The sequence below is a fragment of the Populus nigra genome, chromosome 7 (assembly GCF_951802175.1).
Source record: "Populus nigra chromosome 7, ddPopNigr1.1, whole genome shotgun sequence".
Taxonomy (NCBI): Eukaryota; Viridiplantae; Streptophyta; class Magnoliopsida; order Malpighiales; family Salicaceae; genus Populus; species Populus nigra.
This window is the reverse complement of record NC_084858.1, coordinates 16,447,975-16,472,697: the sequence shown is the minus strand read 5'-3', so window position 1 is coordinate 16,472,697 and position 24,723 is coordinate 16,447,975. Positions and strand designations below refer to the sequence as shown.

The window sequence follows — 24,723 nt, the reverse complement described above, 5'->3', positions numbered from 1 at the left end:
ATGCTCCATCTTCAAAAGCCAATAAAACCCCACCTGCCCCTAAATGACCTCCTCTTCGTCATCAATGCAAGGACCGGAGAGTCTTCCAGTTTATTCACCCAATCGAAACCATGCGATGAACTCCAGGTAGATCCTAATGGGATATTCAAGTTCGCTGTCGACATAGATCTTGAGTCTTCACTGAAAAAAGAAGCGAAACGGGAGATAAAAGTCACATGGAACGTTGTGTTGAGAGGTTGGAAAGCTGTATTTAATATGATGGAATCTTGTAGTGGAAAGGCCAGCCTTGTCCCGGAGGCAGAAGACTTGTTTTCCAAGGAGCTTCCATTGCCGGGGTGTTGCTCAAACATGGTCACCGCAAGCAGCCTTGTTGCTGAGATAAAGTTGGGATTTTGCAGTGAGAATTGTATTGATGAGGAGGAGGGTATAGAGGGTGACGGCAAGTTCAAGAGAGGAAAGTTGAGTTTGGCCATCATGAATACAAAACATTGGAGGTACCTAAGCATGGATGATGCTCTGAGACATTTGCAACACTTTTTGCTGCCTTGCGATGCTCAAGTCGTTCTCATCTCTTTTCTGATCACTTCTGGGAAGCTTGCATGGTGGTTCCTCTGATCAAAATTCTTGCAGTTCTTTTTTTTTATTCATTTTAGTTTTACAAGTCTGGTATTGTGTAGCCTGTGATACAATGATTAATGTCTGTTTTCTTCATCAATCAGCATTGGTTTTTGACTGCTTAGGATCTTTGACGATGCTGTTTTCCCACCAATAACATCTTTGTTAGGCTCTCAAAATAATAAAAAGGAAGAAGAAAAAGGACATCTCTGACACCACAGAAAACAAGCCCTTCTGTCCCCATCGAATTCAGATATGATATAACTCCAAATAAGTCCCTTCAACTCCTGCATGAATTGCAAAAGCAACTCCAGTCATGCCAGTAAGCTCACCAGCAACCGGTGCTTGCGTGCGTGATCAGCTGGTAATTAAAAAGTATGGACAAAGCATACACAGGCCCTGTTTTGATGAAATCCAATCTTGTTGGTGCATAACTTTGTTGCGAATAATTCAAACAAGCAGACAATCTTCAAGAAACAGAAAGACTGTCACCATCCAACAATATTGGATGTGTACTAGAGTGATCTTGGACTTATTTGGAGGTGTCAACTGTCAGAACTCCGAGATGTCTCTTGTAGCTAGGACAATGCTGTTAGATCACATGACATGATCTCAGAAATATTCAATGCCACAGAGGAATTATGCGAAGATCTCAGTAAGCTCACGAGAAGACTCGACTCGAAGCGGTAACACACAGCTATCGTAACTGCTATGCGTAAACAAACAGGCTTCTATAAACAGACAGAACTAAACAGAACATTGGCTTGCCAAATGGAATGCATGCTGTGGCAAAGGGAGCAAACAATGATAACTACTGGCAAGAAAAGTGATTTTTAAAAAAATAATTTTTTTATTTTAAATTAATATTTTAATGTTTTATATTATTTTAATTAGTTAATGTCAAAAATAATTTTTTAAAAATAAAAAAATATATTATTTTAATATATTTCCAAGTGAAAAGTACTTTAAAAAACAATCGATACCATATTCTCAACCACCCTTTAAAATAAATAATTTTAATCTTTTATATTGTAAACAAAAAAAATTACATAGGTACATAAAAGAAAATAAAATGTCTTGTTTGTGTTTTTTTATTAAAAAAATAATTTTCCCTTTTTTCAGTTTTCTAAATGGAGAAATATTGCATTTAAACAGTAAGTTTTATTTTAAAAAAATTCAGAAAATTCGAATATATATTTCTATGATAGGCTTCCATTTTTATAGAGAAAATGTGGTGGAAATGACCAAATGAGTGGCAAGGATCTATGCTGGTGTGAATTGATCATAACAAATAAATAGCTTAATTGAAAATCTTGATAGATTAGAGCTTCAATTGAGACTTGTAAAATAGTTTATGGATTCAATTGTAGTTTACATTTATAACAAAACATTATTAAAATCACATAAACTCATCCACAAACAACTCCGTACAAGTTCTTATGCGCTCAGCTCTTCATTTATAAAATCCACAAATGTACTAAATTGTAAAAAGAATCATAGTCAATGTACTTGATTGTAAAATTTAATATATATAAAAAAAACATATTATTGCTCTCACAGACTCAAGCGACCCATCATCCTTCAAAGCCCAAAGGCCCATTGCCCCAATAACGCAAGTACCCCGAAACCCTAGAGGAAGAAAGTCCCATGGGATAAATACCACAAAAACACGCCCTGGCCTGATCCTTTCGCCCACAGCAGCTCTCGAGGAGGAAGCCGAGATGGTTTCCCTCAAACTCCAAAAACGGCTTGCAGCTAGTGTCCTAAAGTGTGGCAAAGGAAAAGTTTGGCTTGACCCGAATGAAGGCAATGAGATCTCCATGGCTAATTCACGTAATGAAAACGGAAACCCTTCTTTCTTTCAGCATTTTGTTTTTTTGTTTGTTTTTCTTGGTGAGTTTTGTTTAGTTTTTTATGGGGTGGTCTCAGTTTTTTAGGTTATTTGATGTTGAGATGAATCTTAAAAATTAAGATGAATTTAGAATTTTTGTTCTTTTTATTTTCTGAGGTTTTATTTTGTGGTTTTTTTGTTGTTATGAAATTGAAATGGAATCTATTATTTGCTTGTGTTTTTGAAGACCCTTCTATGCAAGAAAATCTGGGTTCAAGCTGAATTTATTTATGGAAATTGAAATATGTATCAGTGTTTTGTTTGATTTGATTTTTGAAGTCTTTTTTGGCTTTATTTTACTTCTTGTGGATCAGGGTTTTGCAGTTTATTTTTTATTAGTTTTTTGTTTCTGTCTATTTCAGTTTGATGTGTAATGTGAAATTGAATTCTATTGAAATGGATAATCAAAATCGAATGGAATTGATTCCAATTCTTGAAAATATTTGTAAGTAGCCCTTGATTTTTGTTATTTGTTCAGTTGTTGAATTTGTGTTTGTGGTTTTGTAATAATACAGGCCAGAACATAAGGAAGCTTGTGAAGGATGGTTTCATTATCAGGAAGCCAACTAAGATTCACTCTCGGTCCCGCGCTCGACGTATGAAGGAAGCTAAGAGAAAGGGACGTCACTCTGGCTATGGTACTTAACTAATTTTCTTTGTTCAATTAGATTTGCTAGGATACTTGTATTCGAGCTTGTTATTCTCATTATTGTTGATTATAAAAGTATAAACAGGTTATTTTCTTTCATGTATTGTTTTGTGTGTAGGAGCTTGCATTAACTCAGTTTGTTTGAAACCAATCAGGTAAGCGCAAGGGCACCAGGGAAGCTAGGCTGCCAACAAAGGTCCTCTGGATGAGGAGGATGCGTGTTTTAAGGCGTCTTCTTCGCAAGTATCGCGAGTCAAAGAAGATTGACAAGCACATGTACCATGACATGTACATGAAGGTGAAGGGTAATGTGTTCAAGAACAAGAGAGTTCTAATGGAAAGCATCCACAAATCAAAGGCAGAGAAGGCTAGGGAGAAGACTTTGTCCGATCAATTTGAGGCTAAGCGGGCAAAGAACAAGGCTAGCAGGGAGAGGAAATTTGCTAGGAGGGAAGAACGATTAGCCATGGTAAGATATATAGTGCTTTGATGATGATGAATGAGTGAATTCATTGTTGATTTTCTTGATCAACTGATTCTTGATGGTTGAGGTTGTGGAATTGCTCAGCTCTGACATGTTATAAATATGGTTAAAGCTTTGAAACGTTTAAATTCCCTGATATAGGCCGAGTAATAGATAGCAATGGCAAACACCCCAGGTTGTAAATTAAGATGAATCTTTAGACCCTTGCTCTCCCTTTTGTGCCCATGTCTATTACTGTATGCCTCATGCCTGGTTTGGTTCTTTGGTGTCCTTACAGTCACAGAACTTGGCATTAATGGTGTTCTCTGTGTCAAATGAGATTAGATTCTGTCTACTTTCTGCCTAAGTTCATAGATATCAGGTTATTCTTTATTACATGTGATGTTGACATTGTTCATTGCAATTATGTACAGGGACCTGGAGCAGAAAAGCCAGTAGCTGCACCACCCGCTGCTGTTTCTCAACCAGCAGAGTAAGCACATATATGACATGAATACACACTTCGACTAAAGCAAGTTGTTTTAATCCAATATGTTGACTGTTCCTTTTCTTGCTTTGTTTACAGGGGAACTAAGAAGTCCAAGAAGTGATCCTAAGCTCCAAGGATTCTGAACTTTTGCTTAGTGTCTTGTCTTGTTTGTTGCTTTAGAAGATGTTATTTTATATCATAGATGGATGGAAGTTCAAAATATTGGCACTTGACACAATATGTAGCTCCTGTTTTTGTTTATTAGTAATCTATTGCTCTGTTCTTACAAGGATTGTAGTCTATTTCAGCTCCGTTGAGCTTTTTCCATTCTACACCCCGCTGGCATGTTGATTTCTTTGAGGCCTATGTTTTTTCCATTTGTTTCTTCGTTTGATGATACCAGTCGTGTAGTCGTTCTTGCTTTCACTAAGACTTGCCCCGGTCAATGCGATCTTCGAGAAAAAGTATCCATGTTTGGACTCTTGAGTGTCAGAAACTGTCTTAGATGCTGTTTGGTTTTGTGGCTGCGGGTGAGGCTCACCCGCAGCCACACATTTTGATGTTTGGTAAAGGAAACAAACCTGATTTTACTTGGTAGGGCCTACTGATTTTTGCTGCCCAGTCTCATGGTAATTTTTTGGAACAATGGAGCATGAGTAGTCTCATGGTAATTTTTTGGAACAGTGGAGCATGGCTCCACTGTTCAGAGCCATGCTCCCCTGTTGCAATGGTCAGGTTTTTTTTTTTTTTTTTTGAAAAATCAATGAAAAAAGTTGAGTTTTTTTTTTCCGAACAACACCAGTGCAGTTAATTGTGAACAATATTTTTTTTTTGTTTTTTTTTTAAAATTAGTTTAAGGTAAATTAAATTTACTCGTACTATAATGAAATTGTAAATTTTTTAAAAAAAATTGTGTTGTACTAAAAAAATTAGTATCTAATATTATTTAATAACACTACATAAATTAGAAAGATATCGCATGATGACGTAACATTTGTGGAATTTGATCGCAATTCCAATAATAAAGATATCACAATCTTTATTATTTAATAACACTACATAAATTAAAAAATTCAGTTTTTGTTGTTGCGTGCTTAAGAAACCATGAAAAATATAGTTCTTGTTGGATAGATTTCGTATGTAATGACATTGCATATAGTTTAATGGAATAATAAAAAATATTTGATATCAATATTATTTATTTCATGATGTAATAACAGTAGTTAAATCTACAATATTTAAGTTAAAAATCATTAATATATATATATATATATATATATATATATATATATAACCTCAATTTGAAAAGCATTTTTTTAACCAAACACGTTAAAACTATTTTTTCTTCAACCTCAATTTTAACCACAGTTTTAACCAAACACCTATTTTTTCAAACCAACCTCAACTAAAAATACTTTTTATAAAATAACTTTTTTCAAACCACAACCACAATAGCTACCGCAATACCAAACACACTCTTAACACTTGACTGATGTTCATGTGAAAAAACATCGCTTTATGGAAACTCTATATGTTCCGCGAAACTGGAGAAAGATAAGCTCCTGATAGACCTCAAGCTTGTGAATGCGTGACTGAGATTTGCTGGTGCCCTTTCCCTTCCCCTTTTGCAGAGAGAGTTCCTAAGCTAGGCTTCAATACCCCCCACCAATCTTTGATTAAAGGTGCTCCTAGTTTTGTATAACCTTGACATTTGGCCCAGTTGGCTAGTGGGTGTTCTCTGTGGATCAAAACGCTAAGATTAAGTTTTGAGAATATAAGTTATTTGGCAGGGATGGGTTGTAATGCATGCAAGCTGGTCAATATCATTTTAACTGTTTATTAAAAAGAGCTTAGAGAAATTCATTATTGGATGCATCATAACTTCACCTAATCTATTGATTAAGCATTGCTTGTGGGTGGTTCTCTTTTGATTTAATGATAAGCATGTTCTTATACCAAATTTATATGTCAATAGAAACTGAGTTTTTTTATCCGGTTTTTTTTACAAGTTCTTACAGGTGATTTTAAAAACATACTTTCTTGTATGATAATAACCTTTTGAATATTATGACCGATTTTTTTTAATTCATTTTGTGATGCATTCAATAATTGTTTTTAATGCCAACTTCAAAATTAGAATAATAATAAAAAACAATAGTGTATTATAGTTCTATTGATTCGTGGAAGTTTTTTAATTTGATTTTATTTGATGAATTAATTCAGTGACCATTAAAACCTAAGCCAAGTTTGATGTTGAATTAGGTAGGTATTAATCTGACACAAGTAACCTAAAATTAGTTAACAAGATCAAAACTAAGATGAGATCTAGTTTAATATTTTTAAAATAGTCAAAATAATATCATAACCAAGCAGGTTTTCTAGATAGATAAAACAATGGGCTGTGCAAGCTTTAAAACCAGGACAAAACTAGAAAGGCCTTATAATTGTTTTGAAAAATTCTTCAAAACATTTAAATTCGCACAAACTAATCCATGTGGGCTTTGCCTTTGCAGTGAAGAAAAAGCCAGGAACATTCTAGAAAAAAAAAAACACGAGCACAAACTGAAAAGGTCAACCTCATCAGCTCAGAGCTAGCAGCCTAGCACTATAAGAGAAGTAGGTTCTGTTCCTTACTGTTTCAAAATCAGACATCATGGCAGGAGTAGAGATGTTCCCTAAAGAATATGGTTACGTAGTTTTTGTTCTTGTTGCTTATTGCTTTCTCAATTTCTGGATGGGATTCCAAGTTGGTTCAGCTCGCAAGAAATACAAGGTCCCTTATCCAACCCTTTATGCCATTGAATCAGAAAACAAAGATGCCAAGCTCTTCAACTGTGTTCAGGTCCTCTTTCCCCTCCCTCCCTGCCTTTTCTTTTCTTGTTTTTGTTTGGTTTGGTTTGGTTTCTTGAAAGGTGGATTTTGATTTATTTATTTATTGGTTTTTTGGTGCAGAGAGGACATCAGAATTCCCTGGAAATGATGCCAGTGTTCTTTTTGCTGATGGTGTTAGGAGGGATAAGGCATCCTTGTGTTTGTGCTGCCCTTGGTTCTCTTTTCCTTGTGACTCGGTATTTCTATTTCACTGGCTATGCTACTGGAGATCCCAAAAACCGTCTTAATATTGGGTTTGTTCCCTTTCTCTCCCTCCCTCTCTATGACTGTTTGCCATATATTCTGTCTTGTTCGAGAAATCAGATACGGCAGAACATGATTTTGATCAATTTCATTCTGTTCATAACATATGTTGAAGCATATAACTGTGCAAATCACATTGAAATTTGACATATATGATTTGCGTTAAGTTTTGAATTTCATCAACTTCAGTCAGTCTATGCATGACTCGTGCACATAATCATGTGAATTTGATGTCACATATGTGTAGGATTAACAAGGGAATGGCTAGTATGAGCACCTATGTGCTATGTTTAAGCTATTTATTGTGTTGAAAATTCACTTTTCTGGAAGCCACTCGTGCACACTCTCTTGGTTTTGAAGTGCTGATCCGATGGCTGAAACAGAGATGCTCACAAGTGCTCGTTCCAGCCATTCCTGATTAACTATAGTGTCAGTTGCAACTGTGGACATTCTTGTTAATACCGTAATGGTAGTGATTTTGTTTTTCCTGGTGCACAGGAAATATGGATTCTTGGCTTTGTTGGGGCTTATCGGGTGCACCATTTCATTTGGCATCAGTCTTCTTCGAGGATAGTCCTTTTTCTGCTCTTTACCTGGCTTGAGCCTTTGCTTTCCTGTAATTTCCATGTCCCGTCTACACTTTTGTAGTGTTTTGTGTTAAATAAGCTGTACTTTCCCTGAACATTAATGGCGATGGGGCCTCCCTTGGTTTCTCAAATCTTTTGTTGCTGGTGCTGTATTATTCGGTAGCTGATAGCTCCGATATTTATTTATCCTCCACCACCTCATTGCCAGGAAATGCGTCAGATTGTTGTTGAATTGGTCCACGTCAATAGTTTATGATTTTATGAGAGATCCAGTTAAGTTGACCTAGTCAGTTTACAGTATAATATTGATCGTGCTTTGAAAATGCAGCAAGAGTTGGTGATAGATTGCAACTCTCTGATTTTTTTTAACTGAAATCTTTCTGATTTGAATGTGATTTGGGGTCTCATTGTTAAGTTTATGCAATCAAACCTGTAGTGTAGGATTAGATGACTTGATTCAACTTCGTCTTTAACAATTCTTCCACCTTTGCCATCTAACTGCATATTTTTGTGAGCTAATTGAAAAGATGCTAGACTTGAAGTCTAATTCAGACCAGGTTTTTATTTTATTTAAATTAAACAAGATATTAGCGTCTTAAAATTTAATTGACTTGATTGGATTTTTAATAACCTGCTTCAAATTCAATGGTCAATATTAAGAATTTTTTTAAATAAATAAAAATATATTATTTTAGAAAACTTTTACCTGAATGGATTTCATATCAAATAATTTAGTGATTCATACATTTTTCGAAGTTAGTTTCTAGGCTTGGAAAGTGGCTTTCTAGAAATTATTTTTTAAACTTTTATATATTTATTTATCACTAGAAAAATTGGTCAACATAAAAGATTTTTCAGTCAAATAAAAATTTAGTTTAGTTTTCAGAAAAATATTTTTTTATTTTATTTTGAGCGGAAAACACTTTTTAGAAGTTGTGAAAAATTTAGAAATGTCTTGTTACTTATTGATTATATTAAATTTGGTCTTCAATTTTTTTATTGCTATATATTTTGTTTTGAATTTTTTTTTCAATTTTTTCTCTTAAAATTTGATTTAATTTGATTTTTATATAAACTTTGATCCTAATTTTTTTATTGTTATTTAATGTTTTCTTATCGTTTTTTTAATTAAAAATTTTTATCTATCATATTTGATCTATATTTCTTTGATTGCAGTTTATTTTTATTTAAAATAATTTATGAAATTATAATATTTTTAATTTTATCATCTTTGAACTCTTTTATCTGTTATTTTTAATTGTTATTTATTTTATTTAAAATAATTTATAACATCATATTTATTTAATTTTATATTTTAATTTTTTTATTTAGTCTTTATTCTCTTAATAAATTTTAAAAAATAAAAACATTAATAAATTATTTTATTTTATTTTTTTCATGACTTTGCAAACATTGAAAAGTTTTTTTAATTTATTTTTCAAATTACTTAACATAAAAAAAAAACAATATATTTTCCAAAATAAATCTAATTCTTGGCAAACAAACGGTCTCCATCTTATTTGAAAAGGTGTGGTTTAAATGAATCATTGTGCTACAGAAGACTGTTGTGGATAGAACTTGCACATTCCATCGTTATGGATTGATGTAAACAAAATTCCTAGTGATTCAACTCTTACTAAAGTAGCAAATATCCATAAAAATTCCAACCGCCAATCACTTCAGTAGAGGCTACACCGTAGATTGGTATAGGATTTCTCAGTGTTTTTTTTTTTTCCTTTAATATATGATTTTTTTTATTTATTTTCTTGTTATGATTTTTTTTTAAATTGTTTTTGTTGATTTTATTTTTTAATATTGAGATGATTAAGAATTTAGTTTTGTAATTTTTTTCCATTTTATTTTGTCTTTCTATAAGGTTAACGTGGTTTGTGGGTGTGTCGAGGTAACCCAAATTGCCCAGTTTATAGTCTATTTTTTTATTATATTGTTAGAAAAATAGTTTTGAAAAAAAACATATTATTAAATTTTATGAAGTAACAAAAATTGAAAGATGTGAGGGAAACCACTATTCACCCAACACTTATTCCACCGTGGATTATAATAGTAACCCACAGTGTTTTGCTTTCTTTTTTCTTTTTTCTTTAATTTTTGTTTTTAAATCTATTTCGTCAATTTTATCTTTGAGATTATTGAGAATTTAACTTCATAATTTGTTTTTTATTTTACTTTTATATGAAGTTAATGTGGTTTATAGGCTTGTCAAGGTAACTCAGGTTGTCCCGGTTTACGAGTTTAGTGATTTGTTTTTTTAATTGAACTTGATTTTTTTATAGTTTATTTTTTTACATATAATTTAAAAAAAATATTTTTAAAGAATAGTCATGTTATTAAAATTTATAAAACAACAAAAATTAAAGGGTGAGAAAACCATTGTTCACCCACACACATTGCATTGTGAATGACAATAGTAATCCACAGTGTTCTGCTTTCTTTTTTTTCTTTTTCTTTTTGAATTTTTATTATGATTTTTTATTTCAAATTTGTTTTTGTCAATTTTATCTTTTAATATTGAGATGGTTGAGAATTTGACTTCATAATTTGTTTCTTTCTATTTTACATTTCTATAAGGTTAGTATGGTTTGCGGGTTTGCTAGGGTAACTTGGGTTTGTTAAGGAACCATCTCAACCCAATAGCTTAAGTTATTAGGTGAGGTCCCAATATATGATTTATATTATTCTCTAACACACCCCTTCAAGTGAAAGCTCTTTGGGCTTGAAACTTGCACAGACCCACATTACCTTATGCTTAATTTTTATCAAATAAATGGGAATGGTGAAATTCGAACTCGTGACCGCTTAGTCATCAAGGCTCTGATACCATGTCAAAAAATATTCTCAACCCAATAATTTAAACTATTAGGTGAGATCCCAAGATATGATTTATATTATTCTCTAACAGGGTCACCCTAGTTTACAAGTTTGGTGGGGTGTTCTTTTAATTGAAGTTGATTTTTTAATCGTCTATTTTTTTCTCATATAGTTAAAAAAAAGTTTCAGAAAAAAAATTATGTTATTAAACTTTATAAAATCCATGGATCTATTCACAAGTTTGGTTGGCTGACTTGGTTCATCCTTAAATACTAGGTTAATTGAGAGTTTAATTTCATAATTGGTTTCGTTCCATTTTTTATGAGGTTATCACGATCTAAAAATATATCTCGGTATTGAGTTAGTGTTTGATTTCGTAATTATCTATTTTTGTTATTATATAGTTAAATAAAAAATAGTTTTGAAAAAAAATTATAATCCCAATGAAATCCATAACCCAGTTCATATGTTTGACGTACTAGCTCGGCTTACCCGATTCATAGATTTAACGAGTTTACCCACCGACAAGATATGTTTTTTTTTGTCATTTAATTGTTTTTAATCTATTTTTTATTTCATCATTTAATGTTTAATTAGTTAGGAAATGGATTGCATTATTGATTTTTGTTTGCTTTATAGGGATAATTATCTCAAATAAGTGTCAATTTTTATGTTGGTGTTTAATTTTGTGAGTATCTATTTTTATCATATGAGTTAAATAAAAAAATGATTAAACCCAATAGAGTCCATGACCCTGGTCGCCGAGGTGTCGGGGTCAATCTAATATGTCATTGTCTCAATATTGTTTTAAAAAATATCATCTTGAAGTTTTTTTAAAAACTAAGTCATGTTTTTATCGATCATCAAGATTGTATTTGGACTTATGAAATCGATCGATTTAAGTCAAACTAGTTCTCACATGGTTTAATTAAAAATTTGAATTAGACAAGGAATTGAGTCATGAGGTTTTGAAATTAACCCACTTAATTAAATTTAAAAATACTATTAAATTTTTTTTTATGTTCTTAATATTTTTTTACTATTTAAAAATAATTTGATACAATCCGAAAAAACACAGGTCAATATACTAACTGTGCCCTAAAACCTGTAATGAAACCTTGCCGGAGATTGCCATTGCCACATCTCTGCTCCCTTCTGCGAGCACATCAAGCAAGGTCTATGTCAGATGATTTTACAAGTCGTTAACATTTGTTAATGTTCATGAGTTATAATTCGACTGATATTAGTATTCTTTCTCTCCTGGAAAAATTTAATCCAAATCTTTCTTCTGTACTATATTGCTTGTAAGGGTAAAAAAACCAATTAAAATTAATTAAAACTCATCAAAATTGATCACGAATACAGTGTTAGATGATGGTTTGGTACAATTTTATAATTAATCGAATTAGCCTACACGCTTACATACATTCAATTGATTTCATTAACGAAAATATCCTGATTTTTAAGCTTCGATTCCGATATAAATACGGTAAAAACCATGCATTTCAACCCGAACACGAGGACCTACTTTCCAAATAAAAACATAAATGGGTTGAATCTCTATAGATTAAAGTTTATAAAACAGGGTTACGAGTATCACGATCAAATTATATATTCGACGTATTAATCCGAATGGACTTGGGTCAAGTTTTCCCATCCCTTTTTGTCGTTAGTTTCTATATATTTTTATTCATGTTATTAAATTAAATAAGTTTATCAAATCTAATCAAGTCAATGAATTGAGTTGAAGATTTTATTTTCTTTTTAGGAACATTTTCATCATATTAGCATTTTTTTCAAGCCGGGAAAAAAAGAGATGAACTCAATCATGGAGTAGCATGGATCACCAGTTTTTTGGAAGCAATGATATGTTTATGGGTGTTTAAAGCGTACTCGAAATACACTAGACAGTGAGCCTAGCCCACTCCAGAGGCCAGTCAAATTACCTTATCTGAATCGCGGATCCTTTTTTCTAGGAGAAACGTGGCTTGATATCATCCTTTGATGTTTTTCCCCCTCAAATAAATCAACTTTATATGTTAAAATCAGATTATACCATTTGTGTGTGCAAAATAGAAAATCACTTATTGCCTTTTTTTATTATTATTTAAAGGGGGTGTTTAGAAGTATAGTGATAATTATTTTTAAAAATATTTTTTATTTAAAAATGAATTAAAATAATATTTTTTATTTTTTAAAAATTATTTTTAACATCAATACATCAAAAAAAATCTAAAAATAATTAAATTAAAAAAAAAAATTAAATTTTTAAAAAACTTGATTTTAACCATGTTTCGAAACAGCTAAAAATCTAAATTTTACTGCTAAAATTAAAGTTTTATCGAATAAAAAAACAAATATAAATATGTTTGATTGATATAGATAAACATTTTTTTTACTGTCTTCTATCTCTTAACAACAGTTAAATATTACCTAAAAACCATTATTTTAAAAAAATTATGGAGCGAAACCTGACGTTCCTTCCTCTGTTATTTTTTGTGGTTCTAGTTTATGATAATGTTTGACTATTTAAGAATGAGGTTATAATTATTTTTTTAAATATTTTTTATTAAGAAATGTATTAAAATAATATTTTTAACTTTTAAAAATTATTTTTAAAACCAGCACATTAAAATAATTTAAAAACATTAAAAAATATTAATTAAAAAAAACAAACAAATTTTAAATTTTTTAAAAATATAAAAATAGACAGAGCTTTCACGACAATAATACCACCAGTAAAAGTAGGTGGGTAGATTCTTACACCCAAACAGTACCCTCCATCCTTTTTTGAGTGGGCCCCTCAGGGCCCAACCAATCCAATGGAGGGCAGCTTTTTCATTTTTTTTTCCTTTAACCCCTCCAACTCCCCTCCGGTCTCCCCTCCACTACGAGCAGAGATGGTCAAGGTGTGGAGGGGCAGCTTGCGCAATCACACTTTGAATCTCCCTTGATGACGTCTGTAATTGCGTTTTAATTATTTTATATTTTTAAATTGTTTTGTATATTTTCAAATTAAAAACCCTTACTATATATTTTTAAACATACTAACATTGTGCAAATATCCGCAGATCTATCAACTCTCATGAATCACCGACCATATCTATGAACCCATTTTACTTGCGTTGAGCAACCATTATGCATCCATGAAGTATACCGTTTGGATTCTCGTCGTAAAAAAAAACAAAAGGAGAGGCTAAAATAGTCATTATCTTGCATGCCATAAACTTTGGTTAAAATCATCCATTACCCTTCATTGCAATCCTCGTAGCCGGTTCGGATGCCACTTCAAACGATTCGGGCCATCCTCAATTATTTTTAAAAAATATTTATTTAATGTTTTTTAAATGAAAACACACCCAAAAAACATAAGCTACTGCACTCCTAAATACTCATATAGCTTGTCTTTTAATTAAAAATATATTAAAATAATTTTTTTATATATTTTTTTATTTTTAAGATCAGTACATTAATACCACTAAAAATCACCTAAAAAACATTAATTAGATATTTTTTAAGTAAAAAACACTTTAAAAATTTAAAAATCAAAAGCTACAACAATAACAAATACAATCATACGCAAGATAGTTGTTAAAATAATTAAAATAATCCTATATAATAGCTAAGATAAAGAGTCACCCAATTATTATTATTTTTTTGTTGTTAAAATGATGGTTTTTTTTTGAAAAAAATTATTAATATTAACCTGGTAAAGTTTAACCATGTTAACCCAAAAATTAACCGTATTTAATTATATTATATTATTTTTTATTTAAATTAAAATCTAATCTAAATTAGATTTCAAATCAAAGTTTTCTGAGATGGAATTTAATACCTATCCTTATAACAATAGAAAACCACAACATGGTAAAACTAACCCTAATTACCTCCCTAAAAAATTCCTACACAATAGATTATCCCACGTTGGACCACAAATGTAGAAATACAAAACACACTCGTAATTGTACCAATTTGGACCGTCCAAAAGATTGTACGTAGCAATGCTATGCCAATTGCCATGCATCATCAAACATAGCAAAAAAAATTGTGATGGATGGAACCCTAAACATCGCCCATGCCTAGCATTTCTCGTCGCAGTAAAAAAGGTCGTAAAAGTAAAAATCAGTGACCCAAAACTAGTAAAAAAAAAAATGAATTATTGCACGAGAGATGGGTCCCTCTACACCTCTCTCTACATATATCACTCTAGAGGCTGGATTGTTTAATATTTAATTCTATTTTAAAAAGAATTCAAAAAAGAATTGTTTTTTTTAAATAATCCGCACCCCCTGTCAAAGACCACTTAAGGATGGTGGCACATGCCTGCTGTCATATCATTCACACAAAAGCATCAATGGCCTAGATCTTCCATGTACGGATACATTAACGGTCAAGATCTAACTCACTCTCTCTTTCTCTTACAAGGCTCTCTCTTTCTCTCTCTACTGTCCTCAGGTCCAGCTTTGTCGGGTCCCCTTATAAGGCAAAAGACACTGACCTCACTCACTGCATTTTCTCTCTCTTTTCTCTCCTGTAAACAGTACTGTAAGTTGGGTAACTTGGGTGAAAGATTTGAGCTTGAAAGCCGAAACCCACTTTGGTATGGTCATTTTCATTTTCTTGGAAGTGGGGTGATAGTGAAAGTTTCTTTCTTTTCCGGGGTCTTGATTTGTGTCATGAAATTGCTGAAATGCTATGAAAGTTTTGATCTTTTTGTCAAGAAAGTGAAGGAGAAGATCTAAATGGATCAGGGGTTGGTTTTGTTACTTTTTTTGGGGTTTCGTGTTTAGGGTTTTGGAGGAGAAGAAATGAGAGAAAGGATAGGTGGGGTTAGTGAGAGTGAGAAGAGGAGTGGTGGTGTGTTTTTGCTGGATTGGAAGATGATTATTATTATCAGTATGGTAGCTGTTAGTGAGGGTTTTATATAGTAATTAATTAGTTAGACTATCTGTGTTTAGCAGTATTAATTACTATATTTTGTTATAAACAAGTGTATTTATCTAATAAAATTTTAAAAAAAGGTGGGATATGAAGCTTTCAACATCAGGGTTGGGCGGTCAGCAAGCTGGTCAAGAAGGTATATATATCTTATCAATCTTCATTTTGCTTATTAATTTTACTACTATTATGTATGTCATTTTCAGGCTCTTGTTTAGTTTCTTAGAGCTTTAAATGTCTTCAAGTTTATCCTTGAAAATTTATGATTGAATGTAAAGGAATTGTTTTGCTTACTATGTTTTGTGTATTATGATTATGATGATGGTGGGGTGATAGGGGAGAAGAAATGTTTGAATTCAGAGTTGTGGCATGCTTGTGCTGGGCCACTGGTGTCCCTACCAACTGCGGGGAGCAGAGTGGTTTACTTCCCTCAGGGTCATAGTGAGCAGGTGTTCTTCTTTTTCTCGTTGTCTATCTTCATTATTACTCTAATTTCTAGTTCCAAAAGTAATGCTTGTCTATTTGTTGTTTGTTATATATGCACATTTTGGTGGAGATTGAAAAGAAATGAACTTTTTATAGGTAGCTGCAACTACTAACAAAGAAGTTGATGCTCACATCCCAAATTATCCCAGTTTGCCACCCCAGTTGATATGCCAGCTCCACAATGTCACCATGCATGTGGGTTCAATTTGTTTAATTTAATCAGTAAAATCTCTTACATTTTCCTTACTTTGAAGTGGTTTTTGTTTTTCTAAATATCCAGTTATGATAATTTCAGGCAGATGTTGAAACGGATGAAGTTTATGCCCAAATGACATTACAGCCTTTGACACCGGTAACAACTTATAAAAACTTCAAGTATCGAGTTCATTTGTTTATTAAATTTCTTTTTAGCATGAGAATAATTGTTGGCTGTGTATATTTAGTTATTGCCTAATCATGTTTTGTTATCATTGCACGAATAGCAAGAGCAAAAGGAGACTTTTCTTCCAATGGACTTGGGAATGCCAAGCAAGCAGCCCACAAATTATTTTTGCAAGACATTGACTGCAAGTGATACTAGTACACATGGAGGCTTCTCTGTTCCTCGTCGTGCTGCTGAGAAAGTCTTTCCTCCACTGGTAGTCTCTTTCTTGGCTTCTGTTGCTTCAAATGTTTATGCAATGTTAATGACTTTCAATATGCCTATTTACTTGCCATGCAGGATTTCACCCAGCAGCCTCCAGCTCAGGAACTTATTGCCAGGGATCTCCATGATGTTGAGTGGAAGTTTAGGCACATTTTCCGAGGTAAGCTGTGGAATTTTTTATCATTAATTTGATAAGTTTGTAATTGTATTAGGATGTAATGGTTGGATTTTAGGTTGATGATGCTTTATTGTTATTGCTTTGTGCCACCTAGCATTTTCAATCATAATACCATTGCTTTAACCTACAACACAACTGGAGAAAAATAGGCAATCTGCATTTTTCCATTAGAATAACTTTGTTTAGTAGCAGTGTGCGCTGTCTTACTCTGCATTTTGATGCAATTGACTCTGAAGCCATTATGAACATTTTGGAAAACTTTTCTGAGCTATTCGTGAGCACCTGAGAATTAATTTTAATCTTGATCAGCTTTGCAATATGTTAGTTTTATCATTTATATTGATCACATGCCTCTCACCCTTCTATCGAAAAAAAAAATCTTTCGTTGATGTCTGATTTGTATTGAGTGGGTTTCTCTTATCCATGTAGTTGAAGCTCACAGATGTTAGTTGTCCCTTAAGATTTGGACCATCCTGCAGTTTAGCTAGTGTCTTTATGAAGGAGATGCCTAGATTTTTTCCCCTCATTTAGGATTTCTTAATTAGGTTGTTTGAATATTAATAAGAATTGGTCAGATATTGTGTTAGAATATCTGTTTAGTGGAATGCTCATCATGACTCAAATGAGTAGCCAACTTTTTTCGTTGCTCTACTTAATGTGTGAAAGAAATGCTAAATGTACAAAAAGCAAAACTGATTATATATATTTGGAGCATGTTGGTATGATAGAAGCATCCTTTTTGATGCATTAGATGTGGGATATACAAGAGCCATATTGATAGGCATGATATTGGGGCTCAATCAAGTCAGTTATCATTGAGTACATGTTTGTAATTTATTCTGCCCCTTTCATGCAAGTTTTACTTGAATACTAGGAACTATACCTAGCACATGGGAACCAATTAAACGCTACTAAGTATATAATTTGTTTGAATTTTCTTCATATCTTGGTAATCTAACAATTGTTACAATGTTGTACCTAATTGCGGATTACTTTCCAATGAAAGTAGTTTGCAATTAAAAGCTAAAGAGGATGGCAGTTGTATTTGTGCAAAGGATATTTACATGGGGTTAATTATATCAGCACACACAGAAAAACTTATTGACTCTAATTTTGCATTGATTAATACACAAAATTACATTACTATTATGGTTAGTAAATACCATGTAAACATGGATAAATTATTGTTAGAGAATTATGGTTAGGAATAGTAATTAAAGTTAACTATAATAGTTGAAGTTGAAGGATTATAGTTAATGAACTATTTGTCCATTTATGTGGAAATTTGCTTATAAATAGCCATGACAAGTTCCTCTATGCACATTTATTAACGGGAAAGATCATAAGACACATACATTGGTAAATTTATAAAGGGTTTAAATGCACTAAATAATGAGAAAAAAACAGAGTTTATATGGAAAACCCCTTGTAAAAGTAGGAAGAAAAGTCTCAAGAGAGGAATGTTATTAATAAAAGGATAGAATTAGAATTTAGAAGTATTACAAAGATACTAAAAACATGAAAACTCAAAAGTTATACTTGAATGCCTGCTAAAGAAGTCTCAGCAGAAAATGCAATGACTGAATATGATGAAAAAACACTCTTTCCATCTTATAAAATGGGAGACTAGACTTTATTCTCCAAGAACCTTCAAGTGTTTGTGTGGATTGTAAGCCCAACACCGGGGAAGTAATTATTAAGAAGTATAGAAGTAGTAAGGATAATTGACATACAATAATTCATTCTCTAGAAACCAACCAGGGTTAAAATCATCCATGTATGCATCTTGTAGAGTGGTGTAAGCCACCACTGCTACAGTGTAAAGTACCTCCAGTTGAAGCACATCATCTCTTAGATGGAGAAATGCTTTGCTCCAACTGGCAGTATTTTTTATTGTAGTTGTGGTGGCTTACAAGCCAAGCCCACCCTACAGTAGTTATACAAATTCATGAAGGCTACACTTTCCTGCTGGTAACATTTGTACTCCCATTGTCTCTGTATAACCACTGCTAATGAGTTGATGCTGTAGTGTAGAATGGGATGTTCTTCTATCATGTCACTAATGATTTTTGTGCAGGCTTACAGTTTTAATTCCTTCCTCATCTTGCAGGACAGCCCAAACGGCATCTACTTACAACGGGTTGGAGTGTGTTTGTAAGTGCTAAAAGACTTGTTGCTGGAGATTCTGTTCTTTTTATCTGGTACGTAATCATTTTTCTTTCTCTCCATAAATTTTCAGTCAATACAGCTAATCTTGTTTCCTTCCATTAGGAATGAGAAAAACCAACTTCTTTTGGGAATTCGCCGGGCCACTCGACCACAAACTGTAATGCCATCGTCTGTGTTATCTAGTGATAGCATGCACATTGGTCTCCTAGCTGCTGCAGCTCATGCTGCTGCAACTAATAGCTGTTTTACAGTGTTCTATAACCCAAGGTGGCAAACATGTTTGCAAGTTTTTTTCAATTCCTGCTTTAGGTTTTCATCTGACATGTATTCTTTTTGCAGGGCTAGTCCATCTGAATTTGTTATACCTCTATCCAAATACGTTAAAGCAGTATTTCACACACGCATTTCAGTTGGAATGCGCTTCCGGATGCTTTTTGAGACTGAAGAATCAAGTGTCCGTAGGTATTATCGTAGTTGATAGTTTAGTGTTATTTATATTCTACCGCCAAGGTCTTTCAACCCACATAATTGGTTATATTCTGTGAAGTCTCCCTCATGATTGATGTATTCTTCTGCAATTCCATGTTATTGAATCATATAACTGTCATATTATATCTTTTGTCGGTTTGGTAATTAGCTACAGCTGAACATAACCCTTGGGGAAGCGTAAATGTTCATGATGTAGAGGTAGCATTCTTGTGTGATAATGCTGAGGGTTAGATGGCATGCACGAGTATCATCCCTTTTGAGCCACAACTAGAATCTTAAGGTATGGCAGCCACAAATCTATGAGTATCAATGTACTAGTCATTGTCTGCTAGGTTGAAACTGTAGGAAATGCCAAGTCATCACAACACAATTGGCCCTGTGTGTGATTTGGGTTGACGAGCAAGTTCTTGATTCTGATAGCGGGCAACCAAAAGCAGTCATAATGCATGCCATGTATCCCTCAACATTAAGATGATGCCAAGGAACTGCTGCTTCTACATCACTCATTTTATCTTGCCGAACTGCCATGTACGTGTGTGCAGCTATGTTTATGTGGAAGGCTTGTCTTATCCAGGTACATGGGTACGATAACTGGCATAAGTGATCTGGATCCTGTTCGCTGGCCTAATTCACACTGGCGATCTGTCAAGGTAATATATTTAATGTGTTAGACCCTGGATCCATAATACCAGACATGTTTGTGCCATTATATTCCATACAATGTTATGTAGTTGCTCATAGCATCTCTTCATTTTCAGCTTGACAGGTGTAGGATCTCTCTTTCGGGTGTTTGTACACATCACACACACATATAGAGAGAGCTCTTTTACCTGTCTTTACTTTCTTTTCAACCAAATTTAAATAACCAATTTATATTGCCTGTTTTTACATATTTGGTGCTGCACGCATGTTGCAATGTAGTTTATTGTCCCATTAAATACTTAGCTTTTCTGACAGTAGGGTGGAGTTTTGTCACTTGGTCTCTGCTGGAGGTGCATGCTGTCACCTTCCAAATAAAGCAATCTGTCTTTTATGGTTTAAAATAGTATATAATACTCACCAGTCCTGTTGGAAGTACAGATGTAGACTATTTTTATGCATACACAATTATCGTAATTTGCTGAGCTTCTTATCCAAAGAAAGAAAGGTTTACTTGCTTTGAGCAAGACTAGCAAACTATTGTCAAAAGTTCTTTGGTGAGAACGCCCTCTCCTTCACATGTATGTGCATGTTTTACACCTGTATGTATACAATCCCTTTTTGATGGCCAAGTGATTCTACTTTGCCAACCAGATAGCACAAGGCATAGCCTGTGGCTGTTTTACCTAGAACTTATGAAGCACCTTTATATTCATATTTCTTTAACTTCATGCTTAATTTTTACATGTAGGTTGGCTGGGATGAGTCAACAGCAGGTGAGAGGCAGCCAAGGGTGTCATTATGGGAGATTGAGCCTTTAACAACTTTCCCCATGTATCCATCACTATTTCCCCTCCGACTGAAACGGCCTTGGCATCCTGGGTCATCATCTTTGCTTGGTAAATTCTATTTATTTTATGGTCCTATTTTATGTTTTTCCAACAAAGCTAGTTGGATTTTAGTTTATACCAAGGATCTGAACTTAACAAAGTCTGCTTTTTATGGATGTGAAGTAATAATTGAATAACAGGGGAAGAAGATTGACTAGCCTCTTAGAGCAGAGAACATTTAGAAAAGCATTAGATGCAAGGAAAAGAAATGAATATCATACCTTCCCTCATAAATCTCCATCCAAGTTATTATTAAATGGCCTTCTGAAGTAATTGCTGATAATGAATCTACATGTGTTGGCCAAACTGCAGATTATATAAGAGACTTGCAGTGGTTGGAGCTGGGAGTTTAAGTGGTTGTCTTATGCATGATAGTTGGGCAGTTGGAGTGATGTAGGATGGGAATATAAAACAAATCGAAACAGCAAAAAACAGGAATATAACGGCTAAAATTTGAAGAAAATTGGTGGAACAAGAGATATACGTTAGTTACATGACTAATAGAGAATCCAAATAACAAAGGAAAGACCAAAAACAGTAAGGAAAACTAAACAAACAGCTTCTGCTTCATGGATAAAAATAATAATAATAATAAAGCTTGGTAAATTGAATATTATTCTCAATAGGTGGATTTTTGAGATGCACAAGTGTATGATCTGGATTGCCAAAATGGATGACCCAATATGTGGCTTACATGCTGCTTGCAGTGGTTTTGCCATCCCAGATCACAAATGTATTATATGTATTTCCAAAACTGAAAATCCATTCCATTGCTTGAGTGAGAAGTGCTTGGCAAAAAGTAATGTGCATACTAATTTGAGACTTCCAAGTTTTCCTTGGGAGTTCTAATGATCTACTTTAAAAACTTTTAAAAGAAATCCTTTGTGGAATGGAAATTCAATGCTTATCGAAAATGAATTTGCTAGGAGGCGGAATCTCACTGACAAGGAATGTGGTTTTCTACATATAAAGCACAGTTATGTGAATTGTATCCCATTTGTGTTAAACTTGTTGTGTTTTCCATATGTTAAGTTTTCCATATGTTAAATCATAGCTAGCCTAAAGTTATAGGATAAAGCTTAACATATAAACTACTCTAATTCGAATAGTAAAACTGAAACTGCTTGTATTGTATGATTTTTGTGTAGCATAGTCATCTGAAATCTAGTCCGAGACTCCAAGGTCTTGTATGGGTCTAAAATCAACTGCTTGTAGTTTTCTGCTTGTGTGGGTCTAAAGTTGACAGCTCTCTCTCTCTCTCTCTCTCTCTCATTTTCATTTTTTGGTTGACCTTTTCATTTTCAGACAGCAGAGATGAAGCAAGTAATGGCTTAATGTGGCTAAGGGGTGGAAGTGGAGAACCAGGTCTTCCATCTCTGAATTTTCAAGCTAATATGCTCCCCTGGATGCAGCAGAGGCTAGATCCAACGATGCTGGGAAATGATCATAATCAGCGGTACCAGGCCATGTTAGCAGCTGGTATGCAAAACCTGGGAAGTGGAGATCCCTTGAGGCAGCAATTCATGCAGCTTCAGCAACCTTTTCAATACCTCCAACAGTCGAGCAGCCATAATCCACTGTTGCAGCTGCAGCAGCAGCAGCAGCAACAGCAAGCAATTCAACAATCCATCCCTCATAATATCCTGCAAGCGCAAAACCAAATTTCAACAGAGAGCTTGCCCCGTCACCTCCTACAGCAGCAACTCAACAACCAGCCAGATGATCAGGCTCAGCAACACCAACATATCTATCATGATGGACTTCAGATTCGAACTGATCAACTCCAGAGACAACAGTCAAATTTGCCTTCTCCATCATTTTCAAAAACAGAATACATGGACTCAAGCTCAAAGTTCTCAGCAACTAATACCCCAATGCAAAACATGCTGGGTTCTCTGTGTAGTGAAGGGAGTGTCAATCTTTTGGACTTCTCCAGAGCTGGTCAATCTACACTAACCGAACAGTTACCCCAACAGTCCTGGGTCCCAAAGTATGCACATCAAGAGGTCAACGCTTTTGCTAATTCAATTTCACTCCCACGGACATACCCTGAGAAAGATCCCTCAATGGAAGCTGAAAATTGTAGTTCTGATGCCCAGAATCCGACTCTTTTTGGTGCAAATATTGATTCATCTGGGCTCTTACTACCTACAACGGTGCCCAGATATTCTACTTCATCAATTGATGCTGATGTCTCCTCAATGCCATTAGGGGATTCTGGGTTTCAGAATTCTCTGTATGGTTGTGTGCAAGACTCTTCTGAGTTATTGTCAAATGCAGGACAAATGGACCCACCAACCCCAAGTGGAACATTTGTCAAGGTATAAGCCAACAGTAATTTGCTTGTCTTATCGCCACTCCTGGTTGTTCAGATGTCCTGAGTAATTTATCCTTATTTTTGTTCCAGGTCTATAAATCAGGGTCGGTTGGGCGCTCATTGGACATCTCCCGGTTCAGCAGCTATCATGAGCTGCGAGGAGAACTGGCTCAGATGTTCGGAATTGAGGGGAAATTGGAAAACCCTCATAGATCAGGCTGGCAGCTTGTATTTGTCGACAGGGAGAATGATGTACTTCTCCTTGGAGATGACCCCTGGGAGTAAGTACCAAGTTTCCCTTATTTGAGAATTCCCATAATTTAGCCACTTTTTTCAGCCTAACACTGTTATCGTCACCATCACCTGCAGGTTATTTGTGAACAATGTTTGGTATATCAAGATACTCTCTCCGGAGGATGTATTAAAATTGGGAGAGCAGGGTGTAGAACCCTCTGGCCCAAATGCAGTGCACAGGATGAGTGGTGGTGTGGCTTAATACCCTGCCCCGGCTCCCTGAAACTGAGTGATCTAGAGCTGCATGGCATTCTTCATTCCACGTAGTTCATCAAATCCTCACTCCCAAGAGTTGAGATAAACTTGAACGAAATCCCATCTCCTCCAACGTGTGCACCTCTCCCGCTTTCTTTATATGTCTCCTACGTTATTATATATTACTTTGCCTAGACTAACTAGTTATTCTGAAGAATTTGACTTTTATCATGGATTAGATACGTCTAAGTTCACTAGTGAGCCAAAAGAATTAGAATGTGGCAGAATGGTTCTAGGTATGTAAACTTGAATGAGCAATCATGCCATCCATGCTATTAAAATATTACACTGTTTTTGGTATTTTTATGATTATTATTCACTCAATTATGACATTGCATACCAAAGTCTAGGTTACATTGTGACATCGAAAAGCTACATCATGCTTGCTGATCTTATTTGAAACATGTGTTTAAGGAAATATGTTCAAGCAATATTTTTGAACGAGTTGCTGGTGGATTCGTAGGCTCACCGATCATTGATGGCTCTATAATTGCTAATGTAATGCCACGGTAAACACCTTTGTCTTTACCAGCTACCGGAGCTCTGAACCACCCGGTTTTGATCGATAATCATGATCGACTCCTCCTACAGCCAGTCTATCTCCTTGAACAAGATCCTTTAAGTTTGGTTTTTGGTTATTAGGAATTTAGGATGGGCCATTTCTTACAGATCCGTCCTCCAAAGAAAACAGGCACGATCATTTTCCATCATTTAGCTCAAGCAAGAATCAATCAATCAATCAAATGGACAGAATCTACATCAA

General features: G+C 34.1%; 4 protein-coding genes across 4 annotated transcripts; all 4 read left to right on the top strand.

The window, feature by feature from the left end:
- Positions 1-615, top strand: LOC133700116 (probable F-box protein At5g04010). The gene has a single exon (XM_062123672.1). The coding sequence runs from the start codon at positions 1-3 to the stop codon at positions 613-615; it is 615 nt and encodes a 204-aa protein (XP_061979656.1).
- Positions 616-2,244: 1,629 nt separating this feature from the next.
- On the top strand, positions 2,245-4,397 carry LOC133698138 (large ribosomal subunit protein eL19y-like). The gene is made up of 5 exons (XM_062120968.1): positions 2,245-2,448; positions 3,022-3,144; positions 3,311-3,624; positions 4,053-4,111; positions 4,205-4,397. The coding sequence occupies exons 1-5, from the start codon at positions 2,337-2,339 to the stop codon at positions 4,227-4,229; spliced, it is 633 nt and encodes a 210-aa protein (XP_061976952.1). The 5' UTR covers positions 2,245-2,336; the 3' UTR covers positions 4,230-4,397.
- Positions 4,398-6,576: 2,179 nt separating this feature from the next.
- Positions 6,577-7,961, top strand: LOC133698218 (uncharacterized). The gene is made up of 3 exons (XM_062121072.1): positions 6,577-6,950; positions 7,061-7,233; positions 7,742-7,961. The coding sequence occupies exons 1-3, from the start codon at positions 6,762-6,764 to the stop codon at positions 7,815-7,817; spliced, it is 438 nt and encodes a 145-aa protein (XP_061977056.1). The 5' UTR covers positions 6,577-6,761; the 3' UTR covers positions 7,818-7,961.
- Positions 7,962-14,963: 7,002 nt separating this feature from the next.
- LOC133698673 (auxin response factor 8-like) lies at positions 14,964-24,260 on the top strand. The gene is made up of 15 exons (XM_062121687.1): positions 14,964-15,259; positions 15,681-15,736; positions 15,934-16,046; positions 16,180-16,278; positions 16,379-16,435; positions 16,566-16,721; positions 16,805-16,889; positions 19,018-19,108; positions 19,179-19,343; positions 19,416-19,538; positions 20,140-20,215; positions 20,956-21,103; positions 22,400-23,415; positions 23,502-23,692; positions 23,781-24,260. The coding sequence occupies exons 1-15, from the start codon at positions 14,979-14,981 to the stop codon at positions 23,905-23,907; spliced, it is 2,784 nt and encodes a 927-aa protein (XP_061977671.1). The 5' UTR covers positions 14,964-14,978; the 3' UTR covers positions 23,908-24,260.
- Positions 24,261-24,723: the final 463 nt, after the last annotated feature.

Coding starts and splice junctions, on each gene's coding strand:
- LOC133700116 (XM_062123672.1), top strand. CDS start 1: ATGCTCCATCTTCAAAAGCCAATAAAACCCCACCTGCCCCTAAATGAC.
- LOC133698138 (XM_062120968.1), top strand. CDS start 2,337: ATGGTTTCCCTCAAACTCCAAAAACGGCTTGCAGCTAGTGTCCTAAAG. Junction 2,449..3,021: donor GATCTCCATGGCTAATTCAC/GTAATGAAAACG, acceptor GTAATAATACAG/GCCAGAACATAAGGAAGCTT. Junction 3,625..4,052: donor GGGAAGAACGATTAGCCATG/GTAAGATATATA, acceptor AATTATGTACAG/GGACCTGGAGCAGAAAAGCC.
- LOC133698218 (XM_062121072.1), top strand. CDS start 6,762: ATGGCAGGAGTAGAGATGTTCCCTAAAGAATATGGTTACGTAGTTTTT. Junction 6,951..7,060: donor AGCTCTTCAACTGTGTTCAG/GTCCTCTTTCCC, acceptor TTTTTGGTGCAG/AGAGGACATCAGAATTCCCT. Junction 7,234..7,741: donor AAAAACCGTCTTAATATTGG/GTTTGTTCCCTT, acceptor CCTGGTGCACAG/GAAATATGGATTCTTGGCTT.
- LOC133698673 (XM_062121687.1), top strand. CDS start 14,979: ATGCCTGCTGTCATATCATTCACACAAAAGCATCAATGGCCTAGATCT. Junction 15,737..15,933: donor TCAGCAAGCTGGTCAAGAAG/GTATATATATCT, acceptor GTGGGGTGATAG/GGGAGAAGAAATGTTTGAAT. Junction 16,436..16,565: donor CATTACAGCCTTTGACACCG/GTAACAACTTAT, acceptor TTGCACGAATAG/CAAGAGCAAAAGGAGACTTT.